The 20,000-nt window shown below is 54.7% G+C and overlaps 7 protein-coding genes across 7 annotated transcripts; 4 read left to right on the top strand and 3 right to left on the bottom strand.

Annotated features, from left to right (window-relative positions):
- Nucleotides 1-654: 654 nt before the first annotated feature.
- VTP21DRAFT_3608 (uncharacterized protein) lies at nt 655-4,807 on the bottom strand (the record flags this gene model as incomplete). The annotated part of the gene is made up of 4 exons (XM_069393929.1): nt 655-2,174; nt 2,259-3,023; nt 3,109-4,701; nt 4,795-4,807. 4 exons carry the CDS (start codon nt 4,805-4,807, stop codon nt 655-657), a joined length of 3,891 nt encoding a protein of 1,296 aa, XP_069249046.1.
- Nucleotides 4,808-5,472: 665 nt separating this feature from the next.
- VTP21DRAFT_3607 (uncharacterized protein) lies at nt 5,473-8,132 on the top strand (the record flags this gene model as incomplete). The annotated part of the gene is made up of 9 exons (XM_069393928.1): nt 5,473-5,530; nt 5,617-5,718; nt 5,791-5,920; nt 5,985-6,165; nt 6,255-6,459; nt 6,536-6,732; nt 6,802-7,316; nt 7,394-7,611; nt 7,678-8,132. The coding sequence occupies 9 exons, from the start codon at nt 5,473-5,475 to the stop codon at nt 8,130-8,132; spliced, it is 2,061 nt and encodes a 686-aa protein (XP_069249045.1).
- Nucleotides 8,133-8,269: 137 nt separating this feature from the next.
- VTP21DRAFT_3606 (uncharacterized protein) lies at nt 8,270-9,368 on the bottom strand (the record flags this gene model as incomplete). Its single annotated transcript, XM_069393927.1, has 2 exons — nt 8,270-8,971; nt 9,024-9,368. The coding sequence occupies 2 exons, from the start codon at nt 9,366-9,368 to the stop codon at nt 8,270-8,272; spliced, it is 1,047 nt and encodes a 348-aa protein (XP_069249044.1).
- A 650-nt stretch (nt 9,369-10,018) lies between these two features.
- On the top strand, nt 10,019-11,140 carry VTP21DRAFT_3605 (uncharacterized protein; the record flags this gene model as incomplete). Its single annotated transcript, XM_069393926.1, has 1 exon — nt 10,019-11,140. The coding sequence occupies one exon, from the start codon at nt 10,019-10,021 to the stop codon at nt 11,138-11,140; it is 1,122 nt and encodes a 373-aa protein (XP_069249043.1).
- A 546-nt stretch (nt 11,141-11,686) lies between these two features.
- VTP21DRAFT_3604 (uncharacterized protein) lies at nt 11,687-12,506 on the bottom strand (the record flags this gene model as incomplete). Its single annotated transcript, XM_069393925.1, has 2 exons — nt 11,687-11,789; nt 11,872-12,506. The coding sequence occupies 2 exons, from the start codon at nt 12,504-12,506 to the stop codon at nt 11,687-11,689; spliced, it is 738 nt and encodes a 245-aa protein (XP_069249042.1).
- Nucleotides 12,507-13,806: 1,300 nt separating this feature from the next.
- Nucleotides 13,807-15,463, top strand: VTP21DRAFT_3603 (uncharacterized protein; the record flags this gene model as incomplete). The annotated part of the gene is made up of 4 exons (XM_069393924.1): nt 13,807-13,935; nt 14,002-14,072; nt 14,141-14,241; nt 14,325-15,463. 4 exons carry the CDS (start codon nt 13,807-13,809, stop codon nt 15,461-15,463), a joined length of 1,440 nt encoding a protein of 479 aa, XP_069249041.1.
- Nucleotides 15,464-16,317: 854 nt separating this feature from the next.
- VTP21DRAFT_3602 (uncharacterized protein) lies at nt 16,318-19,947 on the top strand (the record flags this gene model as incomplete). Its single annotated transcript, XM_069393923.1, has 2 exons — nt 16,318-16,617; nt 16,693-19,947. 2 exons carry the CDS (start codon nt 16,318-16,320, stop codon nt 19,945-19,947), a joined length of 3,555 nt encoding a protein of 1,184 aa, XP_069249040.1.
- Nucleotides 19,948-20,000: the final 53 nt, after the last annotated feature.

Raw genomic sequence — 20,000 nt, 5'->3', positions numbered from 1 at the left:
AATAAGAAGAGAGGGGAAAAATACTAATAGCTGGAATGGAACCTCCGAGGATAAAAGGTTTGGGATCTCTCGATACGTCATCAGCCGAAAAGAGCAATAGGCAGGTAACTTTGACTTTGCCACTTTTGCAAGATTCGACTAGAGACACATGGAAGAGATTTTATTTGCACACAAGAGAAAAAAAAAAAGAATAATCCCGTACTCCGTAAAGAAATATAAAAGAAAAGATAATAATATATAAAGAAGAAAGTATAAAAACCCTATGACATAAAAGAAGACGAAGATCTAACACACGCACACATAGGAGAGAAAGAGAGAGTAAAGGATTTGTTTTTTAGAATCAAAGTGCGAAAAAAAAAAATAAAAAACAACCTTTTTAAGAGTATTTTTACCAAGAGAATTGAGTGCAGAATGAGTGAGTAGGAGAGAGAAAAGAAGATAAAAAATAGGCTTTTCCAAAAATTTTCATAGAGAATAATGTATACCACAAAAACCAGAACCCTATCCAATGCTCTGTGCCGTTCCAAACCCCAATGAAGTCTATCACAAACTCCTCCCCCTTCAAGTATAAAAAACAAACGCAGCAGCGACCGGCGCCAATAAAAAAGAAGAAAAGGAGGAAAGAAAAAAACATATTTAAACAGGATGGAAGAATTAGCTCTTTTCCGCCGCGGCGCTTGTTGCTTCTGCTTTATCTGCGTCGTCCTTTTTATCGCTCTCCTCCGGCCTTGCATCGCCCCCTTCGGCCGGTGGCCCTCCCGGGGCAGTTGCAACAGGGGATGCCTGAGGATAGCCAGCCGTGGAGGTGGTTGGGATCGGGTGTGGTCCTCCGTATGGGGCGTACATCATTGCCGCTAAATGCGGGAACATCATGTAGGGCGGAGCTATACCGGGTTGGCCAGAAGGCAATCGCGGAACCGAGTAGGGGGCGTTCATGGGCGGTGGCGGCATCATGGGTGGGAATGGTATTGGATAAGGCATGGGCGACATATTCCAGGCCATGGGCTGAGGATAGGCAGCATGTGGGGCGACTGGAGCCGGCTGGACGGGAGGTGCCGAGGTTGGAGAGGTGACTGTGCTCTCTTCCTCAGACGTTGCTGCACCAGCAGACGGGGGCGCGGGCTTCTCCGCCTTGTCGTCTCCCGCGGGCTTGGAAGCGGTGTGCCCCGCTTGCTCCTGCTGGGAGGCGGGGGGCAAGGGCTGGCCCGTCACGATTGGGGTTGCTGAGGGCATAAAGCTCTGGGCAGCCAACGCGGCATAGTCGATTCCGCCGGGGTAGTAGGAGGGCAAAGAGGGCATCGTTACGGACGAGGTAAGCGATATGCTGGGAATATTGGCTAGCTCCTCTTGGAGTTTCTTGTACACCGACACGGTCGAGTTTTGCAGGTTCAATTTCTCCATCATCTGGCGCGTCTTCTCGGCAATACGTTGCCGCTCGGTCTGCTCGTCGAAGTGGCCCGTCAAAATCTTCTGCACCACCGTGACACCGTTGACTTGGTCGCCCAACACCTCCTCAAGGACCTGGTCGCCGGGGGAGAAGAAGAGCGAAGCGAGAATGAGATTTCTAGCGACGGCATCCTGCCTCTGATTCACAATCTTGAGCACGGTCTGCGAGGCCAGCTTGTGCGTACAGAGGTGGGCAAGATGCGGGGCCAACCGCGGAGCAAGCACCCGGTAGCGGCCCGGCAGGTTGGAGGTGTCGAGCAGCCAAGTTAGCATGAGGGAGCCGTTGGGATTGGTGGCGAGCAGCAGTGAGTTTTGGATGATGGCAACCGCGACTTGTTTCTGCTGCCGGCGCGAAGCGTTCGGGTTCTCCAGGCAAGTGCGCATCCCACGGGCACCAAATCGGCCCTGGGCAATCTCCCAGAGTCGGTCCACCATCGCTTCGAATGCGTATTGGTTGCGTGCGGGGCCGAAGCGAAGGGTGCACTGGATCACGTAATTTCCGAACTGATCTAGGAGAAGGGGGGGCGCGTAGGGCTTGAGATGGGTGCAAATGAGCGAGATCTGAGCAGAGGTTTTCGCGCAGTCAATAATCTTCTGGGCCGCCCAAGTGCCATTTTTATGGACCCCGAGGGTGGCCAGGTGAGGGGCGATCCGCTCGAGCATTCGTGTTTTGACGTTCTCAGAGCAACGCTCGAAAAGTCGCTGAACAATTGTATTGCCCAAGTAATCTAATAGAGGGGTAAGCAGATGTGAATAAAAAGAAAAATCAAGATCCAAGACTCGTCACAGATGGACATGGCTGAATGGCTTACCGCTGCTCAACTCCACAATCTCCTCCATACATTCATGCGCCATGGCCTCCGCTTCTTTCACCGTGCAGTGTCCACTGTCGAATCGCTTACGCATCTCCCGGAGACGCACCGTATCCACGCGGCGGCGTGGGTTGGGCTCTGCCACCGGAGGGATCATGGAGAAGTAATTAAAGGGGGGGCGAGGTGGCTCGTCAATATCCCCATCATTGTCTCCAAGCTCTCGTAGCATAATCACCCGCTCGTGTTGAAGAGCATTCGCGTTTGCAGCCGCCATCATCATAATGAGGTTGGCATGATAGCTCTCAATAGAGGGATTCATCATCGCTCCCATTTCCACGCCCAGTCCCACCTTCTGGGGTGGCTGTGGCTGAGTTTGCGTATGCTGTGGTGGTTGTTCCTGGTGTTGTGATTTGGGCTGGGTGGAGGAGGGGGGTGGTGCCTGCTGCGAGGGTTGGCTCGGTTGTTGGAGGGGGGGAGACGGCGTCGGGGAGGAAGGCTGCTCAGGCTCCGAGGAGAGGGGCGGAGAGCCGCTTGAGTTACGCGGCGGAACCTTGGCGAAGCCCACGCGCACAATACTTGCGTTCACGCCCAAGATATCCTTGCCCTGGATGGCTTTCTTGGCACGAATCGCATCCTCGACACGTTCAAAGTTGACAAACCCACAATTTTTGTGGGCGAGAATACGAGCCGATTCGATGGCGCCAAACTGACTAAAGAGACTGTGTAGTTGCGCCGAGGTCGTTGACGCGGGAATATTTCCGATCCCTACAGCAGAAAAAACATCTCAGTTAGCATGAGGGTTCGCAGATCTCTACAAATGAGTACGGAGCTCGGCCGTAGGAGCACTTACATAGCGCACGCGTGGGTTTACCCCCACTCACTTCGCTTGGGCTTGAAATGGCCTCCGTTTTGCCAAAGCCGATCCGAACGGGGCCTCCTCCAATATACCCGCCCATTCGACCCATGACCTCTTCTTTCGCGCGCACCGCATCTTCCAGTCGGATAAAATTGACAAACCCGCACTCGCGCTCCGGAATCACACGCAGACTCTCGATGCTTCCAAAGGGAGCGAATATGCGCATCAAGTCGTCGGCGGACACGCTGCGATCGAGGTTACCGATCCAAAGGGAGCGGGTGGGGTTCTGGGTCATCGTCCCGGCAATCGAAGGACTTGCGGCGAGCGAGGGCTGCCCGGTGGAGGGGGAGGAGTAGTAGGTGTCGCTAATGGGGGGAGAAGGCGAGCGAGAGTTGTACACGGGGGAAGCGTCATCCGTGATGTCCACGAACTTGTGCCGGATATGGCCCAGGGAGTGTTTCGTGGGCGCCTTCTTCCCGCCCTCCACAACCCCATTGACAAGCAGGTTGAGTAGATCGTTACCGCTCAAAGAGGTGTGCAGGGCGGCCGAATTGTTGAGGTCAGCCTCGGCTCCGGTGGAGGAGGCGAGAGGGAGGCCGGATAGCGTGCCGGCGAGCTCAACGCTCTCAGCGTCATAGCGAAGGGGTGGTGAAGTGGAACGAGACGGCGCAGCCGAGGACGAGGTGGACTGCTGAGGCTGCAGGCCGCGGTGATCGGGCGAGTCCAGGACGCCCACCGAGATAGCACGAGGGCGATTTGAGTGTGTACGGTGGAACTGGTGCACCCCTCCTGGGGCAACGAAAGCGCCCGCAGAGGGAGAGGCGGAGGAGGAACCCGAAGAGCTGTGCACTCGGGTAGCTCCCAGGGCGGTTGAGGCCGAGTCCTCGTCCCCCTCGTACCGGTTGGTGGCCGAAGTCGACCAGGAGCGAACCCTATTGGTTATATGGGGCAATCGGGAGACGAGGGAGACGGGCTTTGCCGTATCCGATGGCTCATTCATGCTCAGGTCTTGCAGAGTCTCGCTAGCAGGCCGCCGGATGGCTCCCGCGCTCGCCGATAAAGAGTGGTGGCCGGCCTCTTCTAGTCCGAGGTAGTCGAGTGTGCGTGCAATCGTGGTGCTGCCGTCGTCGACATAGAGTTCGCCGCCGTTCCCGATAGGGGAGAGCGGGTCAACGCGAGGGTCAGTCCATCCGGAGGCAAAGAGGGACGGGCCGAATGCGTTTGACAGAGTTCGAGGCGACGGTTGACTGAGAGAGGTAGAGCGATTGCGGTTGGCACTTAGGCGGGAGTTATCGGTGGGAGCATCCTGAGCGTTGTCGTCCATTCCTAGGGCGAGCTTCGAGGATGGCGAGGGAGAGATGCGGAGCGCTGGCGGTGGTGCCTTAGATGGAGAGGATGCCGATTCACCGAGCGGGGAAAAGAGGGAAGTCGAGGAGCGTGATGGCATGGTGCCGGCGCGCGGGCGTCGGACTGCAAGAAATGAGGGAGGCTCTTTGCCATTGCCGAGGGTAGGAGAGCCACGAGAGCTTGCCGCCATCGCAGCGTTCTCCACTGATCTCTTCAATAAATCAAGCGTAGACGAAGGATCTAGTAGTAAAAGAGGGGGCGGAGGGCGAGGAGAGAAACAATTTAGTGTAAGCCATAGGAGAGGGGGGGATTGTCCTAGAGAACCAGCCCTACCATCGTCCGCCATTATTTGTTCTCTACAAGCTAAAAATAGCTTCTATCTGGTCTCTGTACGGAGGGAGAATAGAATTCAGCGCTTAGTCACGAAAGATTTAACCAACCGATTATCAATGCGATGAATAGCAATGCAAACCGCTCTCCAGTGTCAATGGCAATGGGCAAATCTCGCAGAAATTAGGAGTTTGCCGGCCATCCAACACGGGGGCAGAGTAGAAACAATGACAACCGGAAAAAGCACCTACCGGGGGTGAGAAGGGATTCGTTAAGGTAGCGATTTCCACAAAAGATTGCGTAGAACAAGGAGTAACAGAGCGTTAGAGCCGTGGATGGGGGTGGGGGGTGGGAACAGGATAAAATCTCAACCTTTAAGGTTTTATGACCAAAGCCCAGAAAAAAATAAAAGAAAACTATAGTCAAAGAAAGAAATTCAAAACAATATACAAGATCAAATTGGTCTAGATAAGTTGATGAGACTCTCCTCTTTCCACATCACTATAGAACAAGAAAAAAGAAAAGAAGAAAAAAAGGTGACGTCCCCAAGCCCCATATCACAAGGTCCCACTAATGTGCTATTCTCCGCGTTAATTCACTGCGCCTCGTAATTCGATAACTGCTCTTCCCATTTATATACACTCAAGTAGTGGAATTAGGTCCACGACGCGGAAGAAGAAGATGCGGTTAAAGCGAGCCATCCCGTGGATTGCTTTCCTAGGGACAGTTTTTACATGTGGTGAGATTCTTTCGTTGGCTGCCTTGTTTTCATGCCATTATTCACTAGCTCCTAATCCCCCCTCCTCTTCCCCTCCCCCATCCCAGCATTTGCGCAATATGATTCTATACAGAATACCATCTATAAAGACCTGTCGAATTGGCCATGTGTGCGCCTTCTAAACAGCACAGGGGTCATTGGTTGTCAGTGTGAGTGCACCAGATGCCTTGGTTGATTCGGTTCCACGCATTGATTTTCATGTCATTCTTGTCATTGGATAGCTCGAGAACCACGCATTGGAATTCTTTACCCTGTTCAGAGCGAGGCCGATATTCAATCATTAATAGACAATCCGCCAGCGGGGAGTGACCTACAGTATGCTGTGATTATGCCTTATGGCTTGCTCACCAGGTAAATTATCCCCATATCACACCCCTCCCCCCATTGCACCATTTCCACTAAAACTGTGGATCAGACAAAACTTGCTTAATCTGGAGTCGGCTGGGAGACTGGGAGGCGTAATAGCAGTGGTGAATGCCAATACGTCTATTGGCTCTGGCCCAAGGCCGGTTGAATACTCGCCAGATAGTCTATGTCCTAATTGCGAATTTGGGCTCTATGCCAACGACAGCAATCGTTATAATTGGAATCCCATCGTAAGTGGCCTTATTTTCGGATACGTCCGTTGCTTTGGATAGCCCCCCTCTTATACTTGTGGAAACCCCCATGTTTGTGTCCCGGCTAGGGCTCTGGTTTGATCTATGACAGCTTTAATTTCCCGGTGTATGCTATCAGAATACAAGACAACTCGACTGCGTCGTCTTACGACACTATTGCACAATTCGCCACCGACAACCAATCCAAGAAGTTTAAGCAGTGGCCCCTTGTGGCTGCCGAGTTCAGTTCATTTATGTGGGCAGCCGTCGATTCTTCGACCTGCTTGAGAAGAGGTAAATGATTCTTTGATGCCAGCCTGCTGTATGGACACTACCATTTTGCTTTTTGTTGGCCCCTCCCCCATTTCAGGCTGGTGCGGCCCTGTGGGCGGGAAATCTGTGTATTCCACCCCTTCCTCCGACCTCAAGCCGGAAGAGAGCAAGCCGATCCTAGTCCTCTCGGCCGTCATGGATAGCCGATCCCTCTTCCATGAACTGACCATGGGGGTTGAGAGCAGTATATCGGGGGTGGTGACCCTGTTGGCGGTGGCGGACGCACTAAGCAAGGTGAGCAAGCCGAAATGGCTCCACTCCCCATGTGACGCTAACCCCTACCCGCCTCGATTTGTTATTTAGGCGCCCCAGCCTCCCCAGTCTCTCTCCAAACATATCCTCTACACGGTGTTCACGGGGGAAGCCTGGGGCCACTCGGGCTCGCAGCGGTTTGTACATGATATCGCCACCCCCTTCGAGTGTGCGTCGGAGAACAGCGGCGCGTGCCCCTACGCGAAACCCGCGTGTATGGATCCGTGTGTTGCAGATCGCGACTTCAAGCGGATCAACTTCGACAACATCGACTCGGTGATCGAGCTTGGGGCCGTGGCGCTCACCAATGCGAGCGACGGCAAGTATTTTTTGCACGTGGATGATCAGGCCCTTCCTGGGAACCAAAACCTCGTCGCCACGCTCCTTGCGGCCAATTCCCCGCCCGCTGGCTCTCCGCCGCCGACTCAACCGGCCATCGCGATGGACCGGGCAAGCTCCGACGGGGTGGATCGAAAGCTTCCGCCTGCGGCAGCGCAAGCGTTTTTGCAACGGAAGCGAAGCATCCCGGCGGTCGTCATCACCGACTATCAGAAGGCGCTGAACAAGTAGTAGCCCCCGTTTGTTTCTCAAAGAGGCGTAGCAGAGCCGCCCTAACCTAGGCTTGCCCATTGATATTCCACAGGTTTTATAGCAGCGAACTGGACGACTACCTCGACCAAGACAAAACGGCGAGTGCGATGTGCTCACTAGCGACCACGGTGGCCCGGGGGGTCTGGACTCATGCACAAGGAGCGCAGTCTAGCCTTGCGCAGATTTCGGCCAATTGCACGCTGGTGACGGAGCTGCTGGGCTGCTTGACTACCAACTTTTCGTGCTCCTATTTCGGGCAGTTTTACAACCGTAAGAGTGGATGCACTGAATCGAGGCCCTTGCGCGAATTGACCCATTGACTGCATCTTGCATTAGGATCATCGGATTCCGATCCCATCGGCCCCATTAGCCATTACAGCTCCGTCTATGACCCACGGCAAATCAGCTACATTTCATCCTTTGTGCATACCGTGCTTGCCAATCTCACTGCTCTCCCGGATCCTGCAGCGCCCGCCTGCAATCGCATTGATGAGTGCCCCGAAGGAAGGTTTTGCATTGCGGGGCGATGTGTCGCGTCTCTAACGCGCTTCCACGATGCGTACGGGATGGGCTTGCGCCGAAAGAGAGACGGGAGCTATGAGGTGGTCGATCCGAGCAGGGCCACCTGGACGGAGAGCGTGTGGGACCAAGTGACGCTAAGGCTCTTCCAGTACCAGCCGCCGTCAGCGCAATACGCTGAGCTTGGGATTGGCCTTGGCATCTTGGCGGCCTCTGTGCTGGGGGTGGTTGGCGCCCGATGGCATTTGCAAAAAACCCTCAAAGTAGATTAGTGCTGATTCATTAGTTGGGATTGTGTTTATTGTTCTCTTCTTTGTATTTTTCCATTTCTTCTTTTTTTTCTCCTTCCCCCTCTCCTCCTGTTCGCTGTCGCCTTTCCATCTTCCGTGCTGCTTTTGTCTCCCACACGCTATAAAACTGACTGCCATATACAATCCGCTGCTGAGGCTAGCGCCCCGAGTGTCTGTTCTGAGTGACAGCCCGTAGCTGCTCCTCCTCGCCAGTTCCGGCCCGGCAGAACAGGCTGACGGCGACATACACGCGCATGCTGCTGGCAGAGATCCGCTCTGCTCCCCTTTGCAGCGCCTGCGACGGCCGGCCCTTCTCTCCTTACGCAAATCCTCCTAATCCGTGCCGCATGCATGCTTGCCCGGGGGCCCATTTGCGCTGCCGGGCGGAGCTTCGAAGGGGAAGGGTGGAGGGGGGGGGGGGGCGCGTGGGGCGCAACTCTAACTCCACAAGGTTTCCAGCGCGCCCGCCCTGTTTTCCCCTGCCTTCGTAAGGCGGCGGCCCAGGGTGGTTGTGGCCTGTTTTCCCACCCGCGGCCGCCGGGAGCACGCGCGAGCGTGGGCCGGCCCTGATAGGAGCACTCGAACCGGCCCAGATCTGTTTTGGTCAGCTCCCGTCGCGCGCCTCCCATCGCCACCGGCGATTCGCAATCCATTACGATATCGTGCACAAACGATCGCACGCGATTGGCCGGCGGCAATCGATCCCGAGCTTCTGGAAAAGGCCGGGGGAGGAGGCTGGTTGGACGGCGGGCGCGATGCCATTGTTTTTGTTGATATGCAGGTAATTTGTTAGGGCGGACAGACGGGCGACATGAATAACGCTAATGTCCAGGCCGTTGGTGAGATTGCATACCGATCTCTCCCGCACCTGACCCTTGTTCCGTGGAGAGAGCCACCCCGGGCACAGCCTCTCCACCCTCGGCTCAGGCGGCCCACCTTAAGGGAAACGGGGCCAATCTCCACCGGGCGAGTCATGTTACCAGCGCTGGCCGCCAGGGAGAGGCGGGGGCATCTGAAATCCGCCCTGCTCCCCTTGGAGCGTGCGCCTGTCGGTTTTAGGTCACAACGCAAAAAGGAAAAGCCGACGACGTGACTGCGAGTGCTGAGAGTAGAGATCGCGCAGCCTTCCATCAGAGGCGAGGGCAGGGGGGGGGGGGGGAACAGAGGAGGAGCGCAAGGCATCGCCGCAATAGGGAAACGAGCGCACGTCACTTGCATATATTAAAGTTGCGACGTATCTGCACGGTAATTAAATACCATCAGTTGCCCTTGATTGAGCCTTCCAAATGCTGCCCGCGCTGGCCCTTGTCGAGCGGCCATTGGATTCCCGAAATGTTGTGCAAGCCTAAGATGGTCCATGCAGGCTTTTTTTGTTTTCTCTTCTTCTCTTTTATTTTCTCTTGGACGCTCGTTGGCATTTACTTGTTACGGTTACAGCGCGCCTGGTTCTTGTCAAACGGTTGCCCTCCACCGGGTGCCGGCCCTCCAATGCTGGCCCATCTTTTTTTTTTAATTCCCTCTAAACGTATATTGAGTCTCATACTTGCTGCAGTTCGGGCTGTCATTGTTTTTGGTTATAAAAGCGCTCGGACAAATCCCCCCTCCCCACTTTATCCTGTTTTTTTTTCACACCTCCCCAGCTCTTCCCCTCGGATCCCGCGGTGCTTCTTTTTCCTCCTGCTGCCGCCATTGCTGCCAACGTGAACACTATCCCCCCGTCCTAATCAAAGCTATCGCTTGCCCTCCCCCGTCTGTCCCACGGCTTATCCCCCCCCCCACGCGCTCTTCAGACCTTCGCACCCCTCCCCCCCGCCGCCCCCTCTCCCCCCCCCCCCCGTCACAGCGTGTTAACAGTCAGGAGCACTTTGATGGCCTCGGTTGACTACGGTATCAATAAGCTGCACTTCGACTGGAAAGACTCGGCGTTCGCCCACCAGCAACCCTCCGCGACCAACCTCGCGCCCCTCGCTAATTCCGTGCTCGCCCATCCGCATTCCGCGGGGCCGCACACGCCGGAAAAGCCCGACGCCCCCCCCTCCGCCGCCATCGGCGCCCCCGCGTCCGCCGCGTCCGGGCTGGAGGTCCACGCGTGGAGCTATCCCGCCGTCGCCGGGTACCCGGCCTATCCCTCGCTGAACACGCCGGGCTCGTCCACGGCCGCCTCCCTCACCTCGCCCTCCGCCTCCACCACCCCCTCCTCCACCCCCACCAAGGAGACCCCGCAGCCGCTCGCGCCCAAGGTGGCCGCCCCCGCCGTGCTCGTGGAGCCCACCACCACCATCAAGTCCAACGGCCGCCCCCCCATGTCCTACGCGACGCTGATCGTCAACGCGATCGAGTCGAGCCCCAGCAAGCGCATGACCGTCTCGGAGATCTACGAGTACTTCCTCACCCACTACCCTTACTTCCACAACGCGCAGCCCACGTGGAAGAACTCGATCCGCCACAACCTCACGATGAAGAGCATCTTCATCCGCGCCGACAAGTCCGCCACCGAGCCCGGCAAGGGCGGCTACTGGACCATCGACTACACCGCCAAGGACTCGCCGCGCACCTTCCCGGCCGCCGGCCCCATCCGCCGCCCCCGCCGCTCCTCGTCCGCCCCAACCCCCAACCTCGTGTCCCCCCACGCCCCCGCCCGCCCCCGCAACTACACGCCAAACGCCGGCGGCACCCCCGGCCCCTTCTCCAATACCCCCTACTCCAGCGGCTACTATTACCACCCCTATGCTCTCGAGCCCTCGCTGGCGGACTACTATGGATACCTGTCCTCGGCGCCGTATCTGGCGGGAGGATATTATTCCGTTAGCAATCCACCCTCCTCCACCGCACCCAGCCCCGGCTGGACTGCTGGGAACAGCGCGGGCGATGCTGCGGAGCCCTACCCCTCCGTGCTCAGCTCGGCTAGCGGGCCTCTTTATTCTCAGCAACTGCTGCAGAATGCGAGAGAGGGGGTCAGCGGACAAATAGAGAGATGTTATATTGGATAAATACGCAAGCTTCCTCTAGTGCTCGTCTCCGCCCATTCCTTTTTTTTTTCCTTTTGCGTTTGTACATCGCCCAGCTCATCGTCATATTACTTTTTTTTTTTTCTTCCATCCCCTTCTTGTTTTGTTTCTCTTCCCTTAATTGTTATAATGATCAAAGATTGTCTTTTTTTTTATAAGGTTCTTCTCTTGTTGACTCATTTATCCCTGTTACATAATGTTTGCATTTTTCTTTCTTTTTTTTTATTTTCTTTCTCTTGCAGTGGATTTGTGAAATGATCCTTTGTTGTTCTTCTATTTCTCTTCCCACTTCTTGCCCTTTCTTTCTTTTGATTTTTTTTTTCTCCTCATTTTTCTGCCCACCAGCTGCACTTTTTCTGTTTGTCTGTAAAATATATATATGTTATTAAGGGCAAATGCAAATATCGGCAAAAGCTATTTAGAAGAGAAAGCGGGTGATAGGACTTGGCAAGCAGCAGAAGAAGGGAAGAGATGGCATAATGCATTGATATAAATGAAATGAAATCACCAAAAGAAATGCAAAAAAAATTACAATGCAACAAGCCCGGCTACAGCCAGGCTCCCGACACCTCCGAGGACTGACAGCCCAAGCGATTTCGTAAAGGGACCCCCGTTTGTTCCTAAACATTCACTAAAGTCACAAGGGAAATTAAAACCATTTCGGTTCCGCTTCTTGAACAATCGCACCGCTGGAGGGGACGAGCTCGACTTACCAGTGGCCAACTCCGTTTTCGTCACACATGGCGCGGTACATCGAAAACATACACGTTTGATCTCGGCAATGGTTCATATACTCCTTGCACGCACGTGATCCCGGCATGAGGGTTCCCGCGGGGACAAACCCATAGCTCTGCGTGAAGGAGGGGGGTGGAAGCTGAGTCAGGAGGGACAGAATATTGGTGGCGGACGCGGAGGCTTTGGCGGTATTGCTCTCTGGGGCCGAGGTCGCCCGGGATGGCGAGGCGACCTGGGATGCTGAAGAGGCCGGGGGCGAGGGTTGCGCGGGAGAGGAGGGGGAGGGTGGGGGAGTTGGCGGGGCAGCGCTGGGCGACGAGGCTTCTGCAGCGCTCGTCGCGGTTGGTTTTGAGTCGGGGGACTTGGAATCGGGTTGCTGTGAAGCGTTGGGGGGGGTATCTTGGGAGGGTTGCGCAGTAGGCTTTCCGCCGCTGCTGTTGCCTCCGCCGCCGTTGTTGGATCCGTCGTCGCCCCCGCCATTGCCACCTCCGTTGTTTCCATCCCCATCTTTTGGAACCAGCCCATCCAGGATGTCGTCGAAAATGGCGGCGTGCGTCGCCGTGAAGAGGGTCAGGGTGATCAGGAGAAGAAGCAAAAAGTGGGCCCTTCGCATATCTTATAGATGCATGCAAAACGTCAAGCCGATAGCAAGAAACAGCGCATCAACGGGCGGGACAAGGAGATGTGTGGAGCGTGCGTGTTGAGGAAGGAGAGAAGAGGAGAGGAGCCGGCGGCCAGGAGAGAGTTGCAAACAAAGAAGAGAGGCAGGGACGATGGACTTGGTTTTCTAATCGAAGATGTGACTGTACCCGAGTTTCACCAATGCGGGTGATCCATGAGGACCAATCGGTCGGACCAGGTTAATTAAAACAGGATTACAGGACCTAATCGAATTCTCCCCCCGTACCCCCCTCCCTCATTTTGTCACGGCGCCTCTGACCACAGATAGAGTGCTGAAGAGCGGGGGCTCCATTCGAGCAGGGCTAAGCCCTGCTGGACGTGTTGCGTGGAATTGGAGGCCGCATTCCGACCTCCTAGAGCCGTCACAGAATTGGTAAGCGTGACCGTATATGTGACAGCTCATCTTTCAGAATAAATAATCCAAGAGGTCGATTCTAGGAGGCCCATCTTCTTTTGCTCTCTCTACTTCGTGCGTTTCCTTATTTCCTTTTTTTTTCGCGTTTTCCGGTGTCCACCCCATCCATCCATCCTTCTAGGTAGGCTATCCACGAAGTGTTTTTGGTTCTCTCTTCAAGGGAAATGCATATGATGTGCCATTTTTCTTTAAGAAAAATTAAGTTATCCCTGTCTTAACCATTGTGTCGAAGACTTTGAATCTCTGATCAAGCCATTTTTTCACTTGATCCTGCCAACATTTTTTTTTGTGTTGAGCAATGACTAATGACCCTCATTCTATCACGATTAGGAATGACGATGGAGCCGATGCCCTTGTTTTTTATTGTTGAATCTGACATTGCATTAAATAAAAATCAGTTTTCACATCTCATCTAACTTGTAAAATGTGTCAAATTTTGAAAACGCATCCAATTTGAGTGCAGCCAGACCGCGAAATTATTGGGACTAGCCTTCAATAGAGTGCGTGACAGGTTGGCTTAGTCGGCAAGTTGACCAAGACGACCCCTGACTTTGCTTCCCCTCGCGGGTTTTTTTGTTTTCATTTCAACCTGCGCCAAACCCTCATCTTTCCCTGGCCATAAACAGCCCTCGTTCTCCTAGACGCCATCGCCTTGACGAGTCTCTTAATTAATCCCGCTGTACTCTGTTGTATAATCCCGTAGTGTTCTTTATTTTCCTCCCAGACTATTTTTTTTTTCATTTTAATCGCATTCCTAAAAAAATCCTTTGATCAAGAAACACGCAGTGATCGCCCGCAAAGAATCTAGATAATCAAAATGTCACCCACATCATCTTCTCAGCGACTCACACCCACTTCCAGCGCCCGGAGCCATTCAAAGGAGCAGAGCGGATTTTCCGAGGAAAAATATAAACAGTTGAAACGAAAATTGAAAGAGGTGTTGCAGGTGACTAGCGGATTATTTTATTTCTACTGTCACAGCTGGCAAATTGAAAATTCTACCATTACATAGCATAATGACGTCTTAGCAGAGGAATTGGCCAGGGCGCAAAAGAAAATCAGGCAGTTGAAGAAGGAAAAGAGGTAAGGGCTGCTTGGGCTGATTCCAGGAGTGTGATCGGATCATTAATGGCTGGATAATCGCTTTGTAGTGTTATTTTGGATCGGCTGACGCAGGTGGAAGGCTGGGGCTCGGCAGAGGAGGGCGAGTCGCATATGTCGCCGTCCGAAGCAGAGACCGGAGAAATGACACGTAGGTTTTAAAATGTCAGCTTTGCTCATTTTTGGAAAGCAAATCTTTATTCACACCCGTCCTCCCCTCCCCCCCTCCATTAGCCGCATTCACCAGCACACCAAAAAGCTCGCCTCCGCCCACCTCTGCTCCATCGTTAATCAACCCTTCATCGCTGCATACTAGAAAAGCACCCTCTGGGAAAAGGCACCCCTCCCAGACCTCATCGCAATCCCTACACTATTCTCACCACACCGCGGTACCAGATGTGCCGCTTCCTACTGCAGAGGCACTCGAAAAGGCAAAAAGTAAAGCTGCGCGCCCCGTTCGCGGGCGAATACGTCGTGCACACCCTGTTGACAAGGACGAGAGTGGCAACTACATTCTCCCCGTTCAGATCGGGATCCTGACGGTGCATAGCCTCGGCCACATCGTGTATGACCGGGACACTTTTCATTCGGCCCGCTACCTGTGGCCTGTGGGCTTCCGCGTATCACGACCCTATATGAGCACCCTCGACCCCGATAAGCAGGTCATCTACCACTGCGAAATCGTCGACGGCGGAGACGCCCCCAAATTCATCATTACCCCGGACGATAGGCGCGATCGTCCGATCATTGCCAACTCGGCGACGGGAGCATGGACGTCCGTGGTACGCGAAGCCAACGCAATACGGAAGAGAGAACACTCGAATTCGGCGTCCGGCCCCGACTACTACGGGTTCACCCACCCGACCATCTCAAAGATGATCCAGGACCTTCCGAACGCCAACCTCTGCCGCAACTACATCTGGCAGGATTTCCAAATGACCGACCAGAAGCTTACCTCGGGGGTCCCTCCCCAGAATTCTCCGCTGGCGACGTCTCCCGGCGCGGCCCACGGCTCTACCCCGGGCTCTGCTCCCGCCACTGTGGCAGACTCTGCAGATAGCCCACATCCGGTTGCCCATATCAACGGTGCAGGCAATCACCATCCGTCGGGCGCGCATGAAGCCGACTACCCAGACAGTAGTGGCGACCTTTCGGTCGCTCAGCCACCGCCGCCAGGCCCTACGGAGCAGCAGGGACAGCGGCCCGGATCGTTGCCACAGGCTATGCCTCAAGCTGTTACCTCCGGTGCAATGTGGGCCAATGCGGCCACCAATGTGGAGGAGGATTTAGAAGATGAAGATGAAGATCTAGACGAGGTGGATGAGATGGTTGACGAGGAAGAGGAGGAAGAAAATGGGATGCAAGTTGAATGAAGCGTCTCCTAATCCATTTTGGCTCACTTCCGTCACCATCACATGAATGGGCTCCTGTTGTTTTTATTACCCTCTATCTTCTCCTAGCTTTTGTTTTGACTCTCCCCTAGTTTTCCCTAGTTATTCCACCCCTTCCACCGGAATGGGATGCATTGACTCGTGTAAAATTAGCTGAATCCTCAGCTGAATTTCTTTTCCAGGTGCTATGTGTCGTCATATTTAATGACGAGCAAGAGAAATAAATATGGGTTGTTAATATGAATCCGAATCGATTCGCATCTTGCCCACCGTGCCTTGAACCGGCTCCATTTGACGAGCACCAGGGGACTATCGATGAAGTGGCCGAGCACGGGCTAGGGTAAGCGAGTGGGCGGAGAGGAGTTATCAGCAAGAGGAGATGAGGTGGCGATGCTCGCAAAAAAGGAGCTCTATTCTATGGTTGGCGAGGAGAGGCAGGGGAAATGGGGAGCCGGAATCGAGTCTGGCTCGTACGATTCAGTGCAAAATGGGTGAGAATCGGAAAATGTTGCCTGACAATTCGAATTCAGTGTCATGAGATGCCTGCGCGGTTGCTTCGATTTGTACACCACCGTCTGAAACATTTCTGATGCCCGATGTACCAGATTAGATTGAAAATGATAAAATCATGCCACTTTTTGTTTTCGCTTATACTTGGTCGAATCTTCTCACTACTTTTATTCTATTATTTTTTTTTAATCTACTCAACACTAAAATTAAATAGTACTAATCCGCATTTTCCACAACACGCAATTTTTTTTTTTTTCGAATTTATAGTTTCATGCTTATTTCCTGTTAAATTGTGAACCGTTTCTTGATTTACTCTCATCCTACTAATGACGGGCTGCTTCGAAAACGAAAGCTATCTCGATCACGTCTCGCTGCAGCCCTCAGATCTCCAGGATCTATTAATGTGTGAATCGTTTTTCGATGAATTCACCACATCCTCTGGCCACCAGAATGACGATAGCAGCAGCAGCAGCAGCATGACCGCCGATAGCCCCCCGGTGAAGCCCGCACAACTTCCCACTCTCGCAGCCACCGGCGATAATGTAGTGTCTCCCGCACAGCTCTTCTTTGGATACCAACGAGATTCCATGTATGGCGATAAAGACAATGCCGCCAAAGGTTATCATGTAAATATCTGTTTTTCCTCCTAATTCGGCTGCTGCATGAATACGTTGCTAACCCTTCCCAACCCTCTCTCATAGATGACTCGTGAGGACGTGCACCCGGAAACCCCTAGTGCCTCTTTCTCCACCACTCCCCTGTCCACGACGACCGATTCCCTACTCAGCTCTCCAAACGACATCATGGCTGCCCTCAGCTCTCCCGAAATGCACGGTAGCGCCGCATTCCCTATTCATGACGGGAAACCAATCTACAATCAGGCCATGTTCGACAATTTCTTGTCCGGCCTAGTCATGTTGGGCGCCCAACAGCCCGATCGAAAGGACCCTGGAATGATCAACGCGTTGAACACGGAGGCTAATGGGCAGACCGATGCCGATGCGCGGAACACGAAACGCCGCCGGAATAACGAGGATGCAACCGGAAAATCACGTAAACAGCGGCAGCCAACACAGCCAACCAGGGAAACAAAACAGACCAGGGATCAACCAGCGAAGCCTAGTGATTCTGGGCCGCTGGTGGACGAGAGCATGGCGAAGGGCTCGTACTTTGCCCCCGCCATCAAAATCCCTAATAGTGAGGATCTTTCGTCGCCCGTGACTCCTTTCTCGGCCCCTGCCCCGGCAAACCTACCCAACGGCGAGCCGTTCCTGAAGGCACTAATGCTGCTCAACAACGACCAGTGGGGGGACAGCGGGCTCCTCAACATGGACACGATGTCAACTTCAGCTTGTGAGCAGCAGCACTACCACCGTTCCGTCACCCCGCCACCCTCCATGACCGCAAATCACTCCGTCCCCTCTGAGCCTTCCCCTGGACCCGAGCCCGAACCGCTGGAAATGAAAAAGCAGAAAAAAGTGGCGCATAATGCCATCGAACGCCGCTACCGCAACAACATCAACGACCGGATTGCCGACCTCAAAAACGTGGTCCCGGCACTGTGTCATCTGCGATCCAAGCACGACTCCGAGGAGGAAATCGATGGGGTTGTAGCGGCTACAAAACTGAACAAGGCCACCATTCTACGAAAGGCGACCGAGTACATCATCTATCTGAAGAGGAGCAACGAGGAGCTGCGGGGGGAAAACTCCACCCTACGGGCAATGGTGAAGCTGTTGCCTGGCGGTGGAGACCTGCTGCAGAGGTTTATGCTTGAAAAAGAGAAGGAGAAGCAGCAAGCCACAGGCACCAAACGAAAAGGACGCGACAGGTCTATGTCGTCCTCCGAGTCCTCCGACCGTGACTCGTTGTCCCCTCCCCCTCCGTCACGTGGTCGTGGTCGCAAGTCTGGCAAGGCACTGATGGGCGTCTTCCTCTCGGTGTCCTTATTCTATTCGCCCTACAACGTGTTTGGCGGTCGGGAGCACCGCCACTACCACCCCGAGGAGAAGACCCTCGGGGGTGTTCCGCTGGGAACGGGCGGCGCCAGCGCTTGGTTCAATCTCTCTTGGATCTGGTGGGCCGTGCGCACCGCGATCCTCTTCGCATGCCTCGTGTATTTCTCGCGCACTGACGGTAATATCGCTGATACAAGGGCCCGCCGGGTGAATAGCGATCGCAACCGACAGCACTCGATGGTCACATCCGTTTCCGAGTCGAGAACGCCTCAGCAAGTGTACCGAACGCTCTCAGAGTCCATGCATGCCCTTCCTACTGGCGGTTGGCGGCTGGTGTTTGGAGTGGTGGCCGAGGCTCTCCGCTTTATTGTACGCCGACTTATTTGCGTCGACATAGCACCGTGGGAAACTGAGTTGGATGAGACGGCTGCGGTTGCGCGCTGGCTCCACATGGGCGAGGCCGAGTGCTGCGGAGGCAACCCCAGGGCCTCGCGTCTCTCCATTTTGTACTCAGCCCTGCGCACACTTAATCTGGCGGAGCTTGCCGAAACCGAGGAGTATTCGTCCGATTCCAGCCTTGCCCGCGTGTATGTCACCGCCGCCATCCAGTTTGCGATTGCGTTGCCCAAGGGGATGATGGGCTCGAGAGCGATCCCGAAATACTTTTGGGAGTTGGCGGTCAGGACGGCTCAGACCGAGCAGGACGAAAGTGTGGGTGGGAGGTGGCTGCAGCACGCGCTAGCCGTGTCGGAGCAGCGGGACGAAGAGGATGAAGAGGTGTCCACGGATGGTTGTGGCAGCGTCAATATGGAGCGGATGCGGGAGACTATGGTCACTAGCGCGGTTTGGAGGGACGCGCTCATCACCCTCAACCATGCGGTGCGACTTGGCCGCGACGCTGCGGGCCCCAAAAAGAAGCTGGGCTTTTCCGAGCCCTCCTCTGTATTCAACCTCCAGGCGGTTCCTCTGGCCCTGCTTTCCAACCTGCAGGCCCTACATCATCTCCGCGTCGCGTACGTGCACCTGATGAGTCTGATCTCCTCTCCCCTCACCAACTCCGCCAACAAAAAGAGAGACCCCGTGAGCAGCAGCTACGATGAGCCCGTCATATCCCGCGTGGTCGCCCGAGCCGACCCCGCAACCCCTGCCTATTGGTATGCGCTCGTTGCCGCTGCTGTAGAGGCGTACTATTTCGGCAGCGTGGAGCTTGGGGATGCCATTGTGGTGAAGCTAAAGGAGGTGGAGCCGAGGCACCATCCCCACTGTCATCAGCACATTCTGGAGGAGGAGGAGAGCGGCTGTCTGGGCGAGGACCCCGAGGGCCTCGCATGCACATACTCCGACATGACGAAGAAGATCATCGCGTTCACCCTGGTGGGCACGGCGCTGCTCAAGCGGGGGAAGGTGCAGGAGGCTGTGCGGGTGCTGTCGAAATCGCGAGCGGTTGCCGAGCAGCGTCGCGAGGTGGACGCCAAATTGGCCCTAGTGAGGGCGATTGAGAGCGTCGAGGACGAGGAGGATGAGGAGGAGGAGAAGGACGAGGAGGTGGAGACGTCGCCTTTCTGCCGAGCTGGCGGCCGGAAGTCCTACTACATCGATCCCGTGGCACGCCTCGAGCGCGAGATCGAGACGCTTGCCGACTTCTTGGTTGGGCTGTGCGGCGTAGAGTCCTGGATTGACGTATGGCGCGTGACCGAGTCGTGCCCTATCGCAACGCAACCCCCGACCCACACCATGAAGGGCAGAGATTTCGCGGACATCCTCTCGGCCTATATCCTTTATCTGCGCCGGCTGGTGTCGCGGCCTCCGCTCATGTCGCACGGCGTTGTCGGAGAGGTGCTGGAGCGCTTATGCCGGATGAATCGAATCATCAAGGAGGCGGGCGGTGATGGGGCGGATTCGGGCTGCGAATGCTGCGATGATGAGCCCTCCGATCACGAGCAAGAGAAGGTCAAAAGTGTAGAAAGAGCATGGCGAATCCTCAAAGGGGTTTGCTAAATACCATTCTAAATTAAAAAAAAAAAAGTAGTTTTCTTCCCTTATTTCTTTTT

This window comes from Calcarisporiella thermophila (assembly GCF_041956535.1).
Source record: "Calcarisporiella thermophila strain CBS 279.70 unplaced genomic scaffold VTP21scaffold_18, whole genome shotgun sequence".
In the NCBI taxonomy this organism is placed as follows: Eukaryota; Fungi; Calcarisporiellomycota; class Calcarisporiellomycetes; order Calcarisporiellales; family Calcarisporiellaceae; genus Calcarisporiella; species Calcarisporiella thermophila.
This window is presented reverse-complemented; position numbering and strand designations above follow the sequence as displayed.